Raw genomic sequence first — 13,894 nt, 5'->3', positions numbered from 1 at the left:
GGATGGCCGCTGGTTCCGCGTGCGCTCCATGATGAGCTCTCTCAAGTTTGTCGTGTCCTCTTTGGACGCCATTGCAACCTCCAAAGATGCGCAACGCAACAAGCAGCTCGCCGAGTCTGCCAACAAGGCCCTCGATGCCATCAAGGAGCAGGAGCAGCTTCCAGATCCCGAAATCGTCTTTGCTCCCTTGCAACTGGCCACAAAGTCGAATAACCCCCAGTTGACAACGACTGCTCTCGATTGCATCGGCAAGCTGATATCCTATTCCTACTTCTCACTTCCCACCAAAGGAGACCCTGGAGATGCCGATGACAAAGAACCCGCCGCCCAACGATTACCACCTCTGATCGAGCGAGCCATCGATACGATTTGCGACTGTTTCCAGGGAGAAACCACAGCTGTCGAGATTCAATTGCAGATCGTCAAGTCTCTACTTGCTGCCGTTCTCAATGACAAAATTGTCGTGCATGGTGCTGGTCTCCTCAAAGCTGTCCGCCAGGTCTACAATGTGTTCCTGCTGTCAAGAAGCACTGCCAATCAGCAGGTCGCTCAAGGCACCTTGACGCAAATGGTTGGGACAGTCTTCGAACGTGTAAGGACGAGACTGCATATGAAAGAGTCTCGGCTGAGCCTGGGAAACCTGAAGCTTAGCTCGAGTAATATCACCTTTGACCCCAACGATTTAGCAATCAGCAGGCAACTGGGCCCCGATGGCGAGGAGTCACCTGCGCCTACGTCGGAGCAGAATACGTCGAATCAATCCAACGGCGGCACCAAGCTCACATTGAAGGATCTGGAACACCGGAAGAGCTTCGATGATTCTGCGCTCGGCGACGGGCCGACAATGGTCACGAGATTGAAGCCTGCCAACAAGGAGGACTCCTTTGCGCATGGTCAATCAGAACCTGATGGTTCGACACAGGAAGACATGGAAGATCTAGATGCCGAGGATGAAGTGTACATACGAGATGCCTACCTCGTATTTCGGTCATTCTGTAACTTGTCAACCAAAATTCTCCCCCCCGACCAGTTGTATGACCTGCGCGGACAGCCGATGCGATCGAAACTCATCTCTCTTCATCTCATCCATACTTTACTCAACAACAACATCACTGTGTTTACGTCGCCCCTCTGCACCATAAAGAGTTCCAAGAACAACGAGCCAACATCATTTCTGCAGGCCATCAAGTTTTATCTCTGTCTTAGCATCACTCGCAATGGGGCAAGCTCGGTAGACCGCATATTCGAGGTTTGCTCCGAAATTTTTTGGCTAATGCTCAAATACATGAGATCCTCGTTCAAGGTTAGTAGCCTTCGCTTGTCTCACTGCCTGCGCTCTGTTGCCCTGTGCCATTTTCTGACACTGTAGACAGAAAGAGATCGAAGTCTTCCTCAATGAAATCTACCTGGCCCTCCTATCTCGACGCAACGCGCCGGTGTCGCAGAAGCTCTACTTTGTAACAATACTTAATCGACTGTGTGCAGACCCCAGAGCTCTGGTCGAAACGTATCTAAACTATGATTGCGACCAGAGTGTGGACAACATTTTTCAAACCATGGTCGAGGATCTTTCCAAGTTCTCCACGACACCCCTTGTAATAACAACAATCAACGAGCAAGTATATGAAGAATTGAGGGCCAAAACATCACCCGCCTGCGAGTGGCAGCTGAAGGGTATTCTGCCTCCCTCGTTGACGGTTTCTCAGATCATCCCACCACAGGAAAACGAGCCAGACTTCCCCAAGGAGTACGCGATGAAGCGGCTGTCACTTGAAGCTTTGGTCGAAACGCTCAGGTCCCTGGTTAACTGGTCAGCGTCAGTACGATCTGACGGTGGTGATGTGCTTCGATCAGAAGGAGACGTCAAAGCTTCCTCTGATGAATTGCGGCCATCCATTGATCCTACGTTTAGCGATAGCGCATCTCGACTCGAGACTCCTCTACCGCCATCTACCCCCGTTGTGGACGATGACCCTGATCAGCTCGAAAAGGAGAAAGCGCGCAAAACTGCGTTGATGAACGCTATCAGACAGTTCAACTTCAAGCCCAAGAAGGGTATCAAACTTTTGTTGCGTGATGGATTTATCAACAGCGACAGCCCTGGAGATATCGCCCACTTCCTCTTGAAGGAGGACAAGCTCGACAAGGCTCAAATTGGGGAGTACCTAGGAGAAGGTGAACAACAGAACATTGATATCATGCACGCATTCGTTGATGCAATGGATTTTACCAAGAAACGCTTCGTCGATGCACTGCGCCAATTCCTGCAGTCTTTCCGGCTGCCTGGTGAAGCTCAAAAGATTGATCGCTTCATGCTCAAGTTTGCTGAGCGCTACGTCATGGGGAACCCCAACGCTTTCGCGAATGCAGACACTGCCTATGTTCTTGCCTACTCTGTCATTATGCTAAACACCGATCAACACAGTAGCAAGATTGCCAAACGCATGAGCAAGGAGGAATTCATCAAGAACAACCGGGGTATAAATGACAATGCGGATCTACCCGACGAATATCTTCTGGGCATCTATGAGGAAATCGCAAATAATGAAATCGTGCTCACAAGCGAGCGTGAAGCAGCAGCAGCGGCTGGTACAGTTTCGCTCAATCCCGCAGGCGGCCTCGCTGCTGGTATTGGCCAAGCTTTCTCCAATGTTGGCCGAGACTTGCAACGCGAGGCGTATGTGCAACAGTCTGAGGAAATTTCTCTGCGATCAGAGCAGTTATTCAAAAATCTCTTCAAGAGCCAGCGCCGAAACACTACAAAGCTTGAATCTAAATTTATCCCGGCCACATCTTTCAAACATGTTGGATCAATGTTTGACGTTACGTGGATGTCGTTCTTCTCTGCGCTATCCAGCCAGATCCAAAAATCTCACAACATTGAGGTGAATAAGCTTTGCTTAGAAGGCATGAAACTAGCGACTCGAATTGCATGTCTTTTTGAGCTGTCGACACCGAGAGAAGCCTTCGTTTCTGCTCTGAGGAACACCACGAATCTTAACAATCCTCAAGATATGCAGGCAAAGAATATTGAGACCCTCAAGGTCATCTTGGATCTTGGCCAGACTGAAGGAAATCTACTGCGAGAGTCATGGAAAGACATACTTATGTGCATCAGCCAACTCGACCGACTGCAGCTTATTACCGGAGGTGTCGACGAACGCACCATACCGGATGTTTCTCAAGCGCGATTTATCCCACCATCGAGGGCCGACACTTCCGACTCACGATCGTCGACGCATTCAAGACAGCGACCGAGGCAAAGATCTGGCACGGGTCCAAGAGGATTCTCTCATGAAATTGCTCTGGAAAGCCGTTCAGATGACTTCATTCGCAGCGTGGATAGAATTTTCACAAATACCGCAAACCTCTCTGGCGAAGCTATGTTGCAATTCGCAAAAGCTCTCACCGAAGTGAGCTGGGACGAGATCAAGGTGTCTGGTTCCAACGAGTCGCCTAGAACTTATAGTCTGCAGAAAATCGTCGAAATCAGTTATTACAACATGGATCGTGTTCGATTCGAGTGGAGTAATATATGGGATGTTCTCGGAGAGCACTTCAACCAAGTTGGATGCCACAACAATATGAACATTGTTTTTTTCGCTTTGGATTCTCTTCGGCAACTCTCCATGAGATTTATGGAAATCGAGGAATTGGCGGGTTTCAAGTTCCAGAAGGATTTTCTGAAGCCATTTGAACACGTACTTGCCAATTCGCACAATGTCACTGTCAAAGATCTGGTTCTACGCTGTCTTATACAGATGATCCAAGCTCGAGGAGATAATATCCGATCTGGGTGGAGAACCATGTTTGGAGTATTCACTGTGGCTGCAAGAGAGCCTCACGAGAGCATTGTGAATCTTGCTTATGAGAATGTCAATCAGGTCTACAAGACCAAGTTTGGTGTTGTTATTTCTCAAGGAGCCTTTACTGACCTGATTGTCTGTCTCACGGAGTTCTCCAAGAACTTGAAGTTTCAGAAGAAGAGTCTTGCTGCGTTGGAGCTATTGAAGTCCATCATTCCTGCAATGCTGAAGACCCCCGAATGCCCCTTGTCACAGAAGCACAAGCCCACTCAAGGTAACACAACTGTCGAAACGCTGAACAAGTCGCCAGATGGCCCTAAGCGGATGCCGTCAAACACATCAGTGGAGGAAGGCTTCTGGTTCCCTGTCCTGTTCGCTTTTCATGATGTGCTCATGACGGGGGAGGATTTGGAGGTGCGATCGAACGCCCTCGAATACTTCTTTTCTGCTCTCGTCAAGTATGGAGGTGACTTCACACCTGAGTTTTGGGACATTCTGTGGCGACAGCAACTTTACCCGATCTTCGTGGTGTTGAGATCGAGACCAGAGATGACCAACGTGCTGAACCATGAGGAGCTTTCGGTTTGGCTATCGACGACAATGATACAGGCCCTCCGGAACATGATCACACTTTTTACTCACTACTTCGAGTCCCTAGAATATATGCTTGATCGCTTCTTGGAGCTGCTAGCGTTGTGCATCTGCCAGGAGAATGATACGATTTCTCGTATTGGAAGCAACTGTTTGCAGCAGCTTATTCTGAAAAACGTGAACAAGTTTACACCGGAGCATTGGACTAAGATAGTCGGTGCCTTTTGCGAGCTCTTCGAGCGCACGACGGCGTATCAACTGTTCACAGCGACAAACATGGGCTCCACAGCTTCTCTGGCTTTGCCCTCCAATGGATTTGATTTCTCCGGGACTCTGAGCCCTACTGGGGAGACGACCTCGGTTGGTGAGAAATCTCTCAAGATCAACGGTACAAAGGATGACTCTGTCGCCGTTTCCGACGGCGAGCCCGTCCCCCGCCAACCGTCGCCTAAGCCTATAGACGATGATATGGCATCCACCGGCGGCATTGTTGGCCAGCCACTGGAAGAATTCAAGCCATCGTCTAGCCTACAACAGCAACCTGTGGTCGTGACGGCAGCTAGACGACGATTTTTCAATCGCATCATCTCACGCTGTGTCCTGCAACTATTAATGATCGAGACGGTCAACGAACTCTTCAGCAATGACACTGTGTACGCTCACATTCCGTCAACCGAACTGCTGCGATTGATGGCGTTGCTCAAGCGGTCATTCCAATTTGCTCGCCGCTTCAACGAAGATAAAGAGCTTCGGATGAAGTTGTGGCGAGAAGGATTCATGAAGCAGCCACCCAACCTCCTTAAACAGGAGAGCGGCGCTGCGGCAACGTACGTGTCTATTTTATTCAGGATGTTTGCCGACAATGCGCCGGAGAGATTGGAGAGCCGTCCTGATATTGAGGCTGCCCTGGTGCCTCTTTGCAAAGACATTATTCAAGGATATTCTGCCCTGGCGGAAGAATCACAGCACAGGAATATCATGGCGTGGCGTCCCGTTGTCGTCGATGTGCTAGAAGGTTACGCAACGTTTCCGGAGGATGCCTTCAAGTCTCACATTCCAGAGTTCTACCCTCTAGCAGTTGAACTCCTGACCAAGGACCTCGGCCAGGACCTACGCGGCGCGCTACTTATCGTTTTGAGGCGCACAGGCGAGGTCGCTCTCGGTATTGAAGGCATAACCAAGGCCGGGGAAAGGAGGAGGGAAAGCATCATAGGCGAGACTGCCGAGGAAGTTGGCGCAGGGCAGGATGCATCCGCAATGAAGATGATGTAAGGTGGAGCGGATGCTTGTAGAATGAATGCGGCATGGCGTTGCGGTGGAAAGTAGAGAAATACAACTCTTCTTTTATCCAACTTTGTCGGGGATGCATACTTTGATTACTGTACAAATTGAATCCAGCTGACCAGTCACTCGAGCGCGGCGTTAAAAATCCTCATTACGTGGGACTGCAGCGCTCGGTTCCTTGGGCAGAGATGTTTTTCCCGCGAGCGATGATTTGACACGGCCTGTCTGCCAGTAGGCCATGTCAGCTTGCCAGTCTTTGGAGGTATGGCCCTGCGGATGCGATATTTCCCTCGCTTGATGGCGTTGTCGCCAAGCACCGACGTTTTGGGCATTGCTCGTAACCTGTTGAGAACTTGCGTCCCTGGCACCTGCATCGCTTGTAGGTCGAGCGTGGCATGATTTCGCCCCACGGGCTTCGCAGCTCCAATCGACTCTGCAGTCGCGTACCCGTAATTCCTTGCTGCCTGTCACTTGGAGACAGTCCATTGTGATCATTGGTAGACATGCTGTGCAGGTTGGTGCGCGGGCAGGTGCTTTTCTGTGCTCGGCATCATCCGCATGGCTTGTGTAGTCGGCGACCTGCTGAGGTCAGCTATGGGCACTCTGCCGTGAGCAAACACCTTGCAAAATCCGGCAAAGCATGCCTCATCGTTCAAATTTAAACCATGTCGACTTTGAGATGAGCCAATGTGCAGTGCGGATGGTGACCTCCGACTTGTGTTGGACGCGCCGGCTTGTGCCGTTAGAAGGTGACCTCACAGGGAGAAATGGCATTTCGTTCATCAAGTCAATTCTGTGCCTCTGATATGATGAGCATTCAATGCCTTTGTATTAGTCGAGTATCCCCGTTATATATGCCCGTACAAGCTCCGCCTCGCCTTCAACGGTCCTGTCCGGGAGCCGCTTCAGTGCAGCCTCCAGCTCGCTGTCGTGCTCAAGTGCCGTTGTCAAAAGCTTGTGTATGAATGCGTCCACTTCAGCAGATCGTCTTGACACCCGCATAACGCTGACAAAAGTTTCAAAAAAGTCCACAAGACTGAGGTGCATCAACGTGTCCGACTTGTCCACCATGCCAAGGGCTGCCCATTGAAGCAGTCCGTTCCCCACTTGACTGCCGATTTCTTCGGGCAAGGTAAAAACATCTTGGAGTACAGGATGGCTCAAGGCCCCGATGTTGAGAGTGCAGAGGCGTGGCAATAACCTCAGAAGTCGCCCCTGGGAGATAGAAACCTGATGCGCAGAGCGTGGTTGGCCCAGATATGCAGAGTTGGTTGAACAAAGCTGTTGTATCAGCGTGAGGCTGGGTCGGCTCGACAGTATCAGGCGCCATAATCTACCGTGGCCTGGAACACTGCGCTTGACAACTTCATCTCCATTTATCAGAGGCCTGGAATGAGCAATGTTTGTACCCTTGTCGACAGCCTCGCAGTCCGTCTCCAGCAAGTCACCGAGCACTCTAGCAGCACGCTCGCCAACACCTACGTCTGCGCTGGCTAGCCAAGACTGGACAAGCATTTCGACGACGTCGGGCAGCGTGCTCAGGATGGATGCATCTGAGGGCGACTTTGCAGCTTTGTGGATAATAGCCAACGCAAGCAATTTAGCGCCAGGCAGTGGTGAGCTCAAAGCTGTTAGCAGCGATGGCGGATCAGCAATTGTAAGAGTCCGAGTGAAGGAAAGAGGTGACAGTAGCTTGATTGTCAGAGATAGTAATGGCGTTGGGTCTTGGGTTGTTGATTTCAATATTCCTGTCAGAGGAGGCAGCAAGACTGGTAGGAGGGGAGGGATATTGTCTTCTGTTGTTCAGGCCATCAGCGCAAGAAAACACGACAGGCATCACATCGTAGGAACCAGCCATGATGCTTTGATGGCAGGAAGACGTACCAGTGAGCTGAAGCTCAACATCATCTAGAAGCTTCAGGTTGAACGGCAAAGAAGGGTCGCCGAGTAGATGCTGCAAATGGGTCTGCAGCTCTTGAATTCCAGATATTGGCATGTTGTCCATGCTGTACTCGGGCACTGTTCTTGCGCTCATCTGAATGTGTAGAGTATGAAGCTGGCCCGCAACCTTGTGCGGATAGAAGATAGCGGTTGACGGTGGGGGTGAGCGTCGCTTTCTATCAACAGGAAACTTTTGGAATCGGCGTTATGAGGGAGGATCTTAAAGCCGAAAGCAGCCGGCTCGATGTTTGAATGAAGGGGCCGAGCACACAAGTATGAAAGAAGTTGGAGTATAACTACCGAGCAACGTTTTATGAAGTTGATGCTGGTTGTGACGTTCAAATATTGGCTTGAGGCAGTAACTGCCCAGGTAGGCAGGCGCGGCACACCAACAACGGACCCAATTCCGCCTCCACCAATCTGCGGCACACGACTCCTAATTTTTTTTTTTTCAATTTATTTATTTAACAAGCCATGCCACGATCAATTGCATCAACCCAATTCCGCCATCCACGGCAGAGAAAATGAGCCATTTTACTACCGGACAACTGTCGCGTCACCACTACGGCTACTTTCATCGCTAAAGTACCACGGCTAATACTGGCGCCTTTGTCGTCGCTGCGGTAATGTCGAGAGGCGGGCGAGGCGGCGGGCGTGGTGGTAGAGGAGGAGCGAGAGGCGGACGTCCAAATGTGCCTTGGGATACTGGCGACGAGCCTGATGCGAGGCCATCAGAACTGTTCCCGGTATGCCCTTGCTACTCCAGACAACGAGCAGCCAACGCGTTTTCGCGAACTGACTTTGATCCTCGATACTCTAGCCCTACACTGTCCCCACGCCACGAGATTTAACGACGGCCGAAGCCAGTGCGGTCCAGCACTTCCTGCTTCTGCGACACCAAATACACGCATCACCTCTCTACACCTCAAAGCGGACATCCCTCCACGATCCGACCACACCAAGGAAGATGTATGGCCAAGCACAGATGAACGCTCGGTACGGCGTGAAAAACAAGGCCTCGGTTGACCCTTTCACTGCCATGCCGACCTACTCACAGAAGTTTGTTCGCGAGGACCGCGCCTTGCCGGACTGGTCCGCCCGCCCCGTGTGCCGCGAAATGTTCCCCGCAGAGTTACTAGACACCGTCGAGCCCCAAGACGGCGTGGGCGTGCGCAAAAAGAGGCGACTAGAACTCAGCAAAGTCAGCGCCTTGCCCAACGCCGAAGAGGCGTTCGGAATGCCGTCATTGGATGGCGACATTGACGGTGACGGAGAAGGAGGCGCTGCTCCCAGTGCGGGCAAGAACATCTTGGAGAAACTCGACGCTATGCGGGAGGACGAAGCTGATGAGGGGTTGGATGTAGAAGACGACGAGGGACTGGAAGAAGAGGATGAAGATGAAGTCTACGATGATGAGGATGCTGGTGACTATGATGCCGAGCATTATTTTGACAACGGCGATGAGATGGGCGATGACTATGGTGACGGAGATGATGGCGAGGGGACATACTAATATGCTGCGAGTCTCGTGCTCTATTTACTTTGGCGTTTTTAGATGACGGGGAGGAGATTGGCGCCACGCCTTCTGCACCACTCTATGCTTCATATCGGATGGACAGATACCCATTTACATGCTATGTACATCAGCATCAGACACAATACAGGAATATGGATTAGGATTTTGTCATCACTTTTGCCCCTTACGTAGCTATGGCCAGACTGACTGCCCCCATTCGTTACTTGCTGAAAAATACATTATCCACTTCGGTTAGACACCGTCCAAATATCCCCCGTCTCTCAGTCCGAGATAACCTCAGATTGCAAAAATTGTTCGGTAGCCCTTCAAACGCTGTGCGCCTCCCTCTCCCATGCTCAAGTACAGCATGACACTTCATATAATGTCCCCGACGCAGAATTGGCCTTGCTCATATACATGGAATAAATACATGCTGGCGATAGCACGCCCGTTGTTAAGAAGAAGTCGCCTGGGCGGTAGATAGCCGCCCTCTTTCCCACCTCAGTGGTTGCTGGGGGCAGAACATGCCCGGCCAAGCACTTGATTCTCCTGTTCATAGTAATTTGATGAGTGGCAATGATCCCTTCAGCAGCATCAAGCCATTCCTACCGCATAAACACCACTGTCGAGGATTCCTGCCTGTAATCTTGAGAGCCTCTCTCGCGTATCGGCAATCTGCCCTGCTTGTGCAACAATCGCGTTACCCGTCTCTCGCAGTGCTGACAAAACCTGTCCAAGCTGATCTTGAACGGCTCCACCGACTGCGGTTTTACGGTCCCGGAGACTTCGAATCTGCTCGTAGAGCCCATTTTCCACTCCAGGCAGGTCCCGCTCGATTTCACCTCTGTATTCATCCAGCCTCTTCTTGTATTTTTCGACGTCGTCGCATATTCTATTGAAGTACGTAATAAGATCCTGTGCGCTGGCATGTGCAGAAGCGGCATCGGTTCCATTAGAATCCGTGGGTGGTGTCGGTCCAGCAAACAGGCCCGTTTGATGGTAATGCGTCGGTAATTTGAGGTTGTCAGTCGCCTTGAAAGAGAGTTGGGCATCGGCGATGCTCTTCTTAGTCATGTCTTGCAACACTTTAACGGTTTGAACATCCTGGTTGAGAGCAATTTGAACCATCTTGAACTTTGTTTCGACAAACTTTACATCTCTGCCTAGTTGTTCAATGTCCTTTTCGTGTTGCGGCATGAACTCTCCGATTTCATCCTTCATCTTGATTACACGCTGAATTCCTTTATCTATGAGAGCGATTTCGTCTTGAACAGGTTTAGCAAGATCATCAAACCTTGTCCGAGGTCGAAGGCTATCATAATTGATTTGAACTGCGGGTACTTGATTTGTAGCTGGAGCTTGCTGAGATTGTGTTTGACCACTGCGCAGATTCGGACAAATTCCAGTTAGTATATTCCCTCGCTACTTGCGTCATGACGTGACTTACAATAAACCTCCGGATGGTTTTGCCTGCGACTGTTGGAAAAGGCCACCACCCGCGACATTAGACTGAGTGTTGGCCGTTGCAGAGCCGAAAAGGCCGCCGCCTGTCTGTTGCGGCTGTTGTTGTGATTGTTGCGTCGGAGGGAGGTTGCTGCCGAAGAGCCCTCCGCTGGCTGGCTGGGACTGTTGCTGACCCGTTGTCGCGCTGCCAAACAGTCCGCCGCTGCCACTGCCGGTGGTAGTGGTGCCTTGTTGAGTCTGTTGATTGCTGGCCAAGCCTCCAAACAAATTCCCAGTTGTGCCGGGCTGTTGAGCGGTCGTCGTCGAGGACCCAAACAATCCAGTCCCTGCCTTTTGCTGTGCGCCACCAAATATACCTCCAGTCGTCGCCATTCCGCCGGTTGTCGAAGATGCCGCGTTAGCAGACGGGCCTCCGGACCCCAAGAGCCCGGCAGTCGCTGATGGCTGGGTTGTCGATGTACCTCTAGAACAACTCTTGTCAGTAATGGCGATCTCCAAGTGGCCCTGCAGGCACTACTGAAGACAAGACAATCTTCCCAAACGAAGAGACAGAAGACAGCATACGCGAGGCAAACCAGCGAGGACTTCAAGAAACAAAGGACGCAGAGGGCTCACAAGGAATTGGCGGCACCTGTATTGATCGTAAGACCTCCCGGCACACTGGCTGACCGTGCAAGAGACATTGAGAATCGTTGAGGTGTGTGTCAACAGCAAAGACCGTCTCACCTCGGAAGCTGACTTTTTGCGTAGTTGCTCGATGGGGGCTTGGAGCTTGACGGAGAAACGTCGGCTCACCCATGGCTCCGAACACCTTGTGCTTGGGAAGCTACCTGTTTGTGCTCAGCAAAGCATGCCCAACGATACAATTGAAATTGCACGACTCTAATTGAATTTGTCTTCCCTTGCATAGCTGTGAAGCTGTTCCGAGGCGTTTCCGCGCGCCCTCTTCCGCTTTGCCCCCTGCCCCCTATGAACTCGGATCTGTCTGAGCATGAAATGGAGATGGACGAGGGCGACGACGACCTCTACGAGCCGGAGGAGCCCAAGCTGGAACAGCCCGACAAGAAGCACGCGGTCTCAAAGACCGAGGAGCTCGAGGAGGGTGAGGAGGAGGATGAGAGTGGCGCTATGGACGAAGACGATGATGATTCCGTACGAACAAACCCGACCACACCAGCGCAAGCGTCTAGCTAATCGTGCTTCTCACAGGACATTGATATAATCACGCAGAGAAAAGACGGTACTACAGCGGCGCCACCAACGTAAGTGCCGGCCCCTGCTACCACCATAGTGCTTTGATTCGAACTCGGCGCTGATTCTTGTACATGCAGACAATCCAAATATAGCGACATCAGGAATATCCCCCAACGGTCGACGTCAGGCGATTCACCCGCAAAGCAGCCGCCGACAAAGCGGGAAGACGAGCCAAAGTCGAAGAAAAATGCAGCAAAAGTGGCAACGCCTAGCGCGGACCAGACATCTGCAGCTGCGTCCAAGTCCACGATTGACATCAACGCAAATCCAATATATCCGGGTGCCGGAAAGCCTATAACCCAAGTAAATATTGACGAAGGTCAGGCTTGAAATGAAGGTTGTTGCCAGGGTGGTGAACTGTACAACTAACGTGGGCCTTTAGATCTGCCTGAAAACGAAAAACCCTGGAGAAAGCCAGGTACCGACGTCAGCGACTACTTCAACTATGGTTTCGATGAGTTCACGTGGGCCTTGTACGCAGCGAAGCAGGAGAGTCTTCGAGGGGAGTTCGGGGCCGAGGCATTTGCATCTAACAACAAAAAGATGATGGAAGACTTCAACAGCATGATGATGATGGGAGGCTTAGGAATGCCGGGCGGCGGTGGTGCAGGAGGAGCATCTATGCCAGGTATGGATGGAATCCCCCCCGAGATGCAAGCCATGATGCAACAGATGATGGCATCGGGCATGGACCCATCGCAGATGGACCCTAGTCAAATAACGGCCATGTTCTCGGGAATGCAAAATGGTGGTGCAGGTCCTGGAGCCCAGGGAAACCAGGGACAAAACTTTGGCGGTGGCTTCGGCGGTAATCAAGGAGGGTACGGCTACGAGCAAGGCATGTCGACTGGAGGCGGTGGACGGGGCGGTTTCAGTGGCGGACGGGGTCGCAGAGGGCGTTGGTAGTCTAATGTACTTTGCTCATGATGGCATGTTTTCAAACGGGAATGGATATCGAGAGGCAGGGACATGTATGGCGTTGACTGGTTGAGGGAAGCCTGCTCAAGAGCGGCACCTCAAAGTGTACAGGTTTGCAGACGGTGGGTGTCTATCAGAGCCTTTTATTATTTTCATCTGGGCTTCTCAAAAGTTTCTCAAGAAGTGCGTGTACATCCCTATATCACTTGATATCATGATGGATGCGATGCAATGGCGACCCGTTACATGCCACCCCAAGAGACAACCGAGATTCTTGATGCCCTTTATATGAGTCTTCAACACGCCCTTATTTCCGCGGTCGAGTGTCGAGTATATTATTTAAGTTTCGTGTCTATCCCAGAGCAATATGCTCTTGCTAATCTGCGGTCCTTGCCACACACCAAGATTATAACTCCATTCACCACACATACCTCCGGCTTGCGTGCTACTCCGGGGAAGCGCCTCAAGGAGATGAAAGTGTCCTCCTCTTTTTGGTCTTGGTCTCTGCCGCCATCGTTCTCGTCAACCTGCCCTCTGCCCTGGCCGGCTACCATAGAGTCCAGCAGAAGAACATTGCCGTGTACTGGGGTATGGTCTCACAACGAAGCCCCGTCTTCGGCCTTGATGGCTTTGGCTTACAGCATTTCCCCAGGACAAAACTCACTTGAAAACAGCGGTCCCAATGCCCAACAGAACCTGACGCACTACTGCGAAAGTGAGTCCGTTGCCCGCGTGTCAAAGCTCGAGCCACCAAGTGCTGATGTATGCTGCTTTTCGTGGCACGTAGATGCTGGTATCGGTGTAAGAGCGGCATGATGATGCTTTTCCTGTACCCGCGGGCCATCTGTGTCCCAAGCACCCGCTCTAAATGTCGCGCATCTAGATTATTCCACTTGCTTTCATGAACGGCATCTCTCCTCCCGCTTCCAACTTCACCAACGCCGGGGACTAATGCGACAAGTTCCCTGGCAATCCAAATCTTATCAGATGCCCAGAGATTGAGTAAGTGCATGTCCCCAAGAGGATGAGTCGAACGCTCAATCGCCATTTCGAAATCATGTTGTAAAGACTTCTGCTGCAAACTGCAGTTCTTACATCATCCGCACAGAAAAGACATCAG

At 51.4% G+C, this 13,894-nt stretch overlaps 5 protein-coding genes across 5 annotated transcripts; 3 read left to right on the top strand and 2 right to left on the bottom strand.

Annotated features, from left to right (window-relative positions):
• Positions 1–31: 31 nt before the first annotated feature.
• MAM_03020 (SEC7-like protein) lies at positions 32–5,669 on the top strand (the record flags this gene model as incomplete). Its single annotated transcript, XM_040821819.1, has 2 exons — positions 32–1,303; positions 1,374–5,669. The coding sequence occupies 2 exons, from the start codon at positions 32–34 to the stop codon at positions 5,667–5,669; spliced, it is 5,568 nt and encodes a 1,855-aa protein (XP_040680388.1).
• An 843-nt stretch (positions 5,670–6,512) lies between these two features.
• On the bottom strand, positions 6,513–7,677 carry MAM_03019 (uncharacterized protein; the record flags this gene model as incomplete). Its single annotated transcript, XM_040821818.1, has 2 exons — positions 6,513–7,477; positions 7,566–7,677. 2 exons carry the CDS (start codon positions 7,675–7,677, stop codon positions 6,513–6,515), a joined length of 1,077 nt encoding a protein of 358 aa, XP_040680387.1.
• Positions 7,678–8,248: 571 nt separating this feature from the next.
• MAM_03018 (uncharacterized protein) lies at positions 8,249–9,135 on the top strand (the record flags this gene model as incomplete). Its single annotated transcript, XM_040821817.1, has 2 exons — positions 8,249–8,368; positions 8,443–9,135. 2 exons carry the CDS (start codon positions 8,249–8,251, stop codon positions 9,133–9,135), a joined length of 813 nt encoding a protein of 270 aa, XP_040680386.1.
• Positions 9,136–9,732: 597 nt separating this feature from the next.
• Positions 9,733–10,974, bottom strand: MAM_03017 (uncharacterized protein; the record flags this gene model as incomplete). The annotated part of the gene is made up of 2 exons (XM_040821816.1): positions 9,733–10,519; positions 10,586–10,974. The coding sequence occupies 2 exons, from the start codon at positions 10,972–10,974 to the stop codon at positions 9,733–9,735; spliced, it is 1,176 nt and encodes a 391-aa protein (XP_040680385.1).
• Positions 10,975–11,571: 597 nt separating this feature from the next.
• Positions 11,572–13,726, top strand: MAM_03016 (Pre-mRNA polyadenylation factor Fip1; the record flags this gene model as incomplete). The annotated part of the gene is made up of 7 exons (XM_040821815.1): positions 11,572–11,754; positions 11,812–11,864; positions 11,934–12,175; positions 12,239–12,754; positions 13,234–13,362; positions 13,427–13,575; positions 13,658–13,726. 7 exons carry the CDS (start codon positions 11,572–11,574, stop codon positions 13,724–13,726), a joined length of 1,341 nt encoding a protein of 446 aa, XP_040680384.1.
• Positions 13,727–13,894: the final 168 nt, after the last annotated feature.

This window comes from Metarhizium album (assembly GCF_000804445.1).
Source record: "Metarhizium album ARSEF 1941 chromosome Unknown scaffold_5, whole genome shotgun sequence".
Lineage (NCBI taxonomy): Eukaryota > Fungi > Ascomycota > Sordariomycetes > Hypocreales > Clavicipitaceae > Metarhizium > Metarhizium album.
The sequence above is the reverse complement of the archived record's forward strand: the minus strand, read 5'-3'. Positions and strand labels throughout refer to the sequence as shown.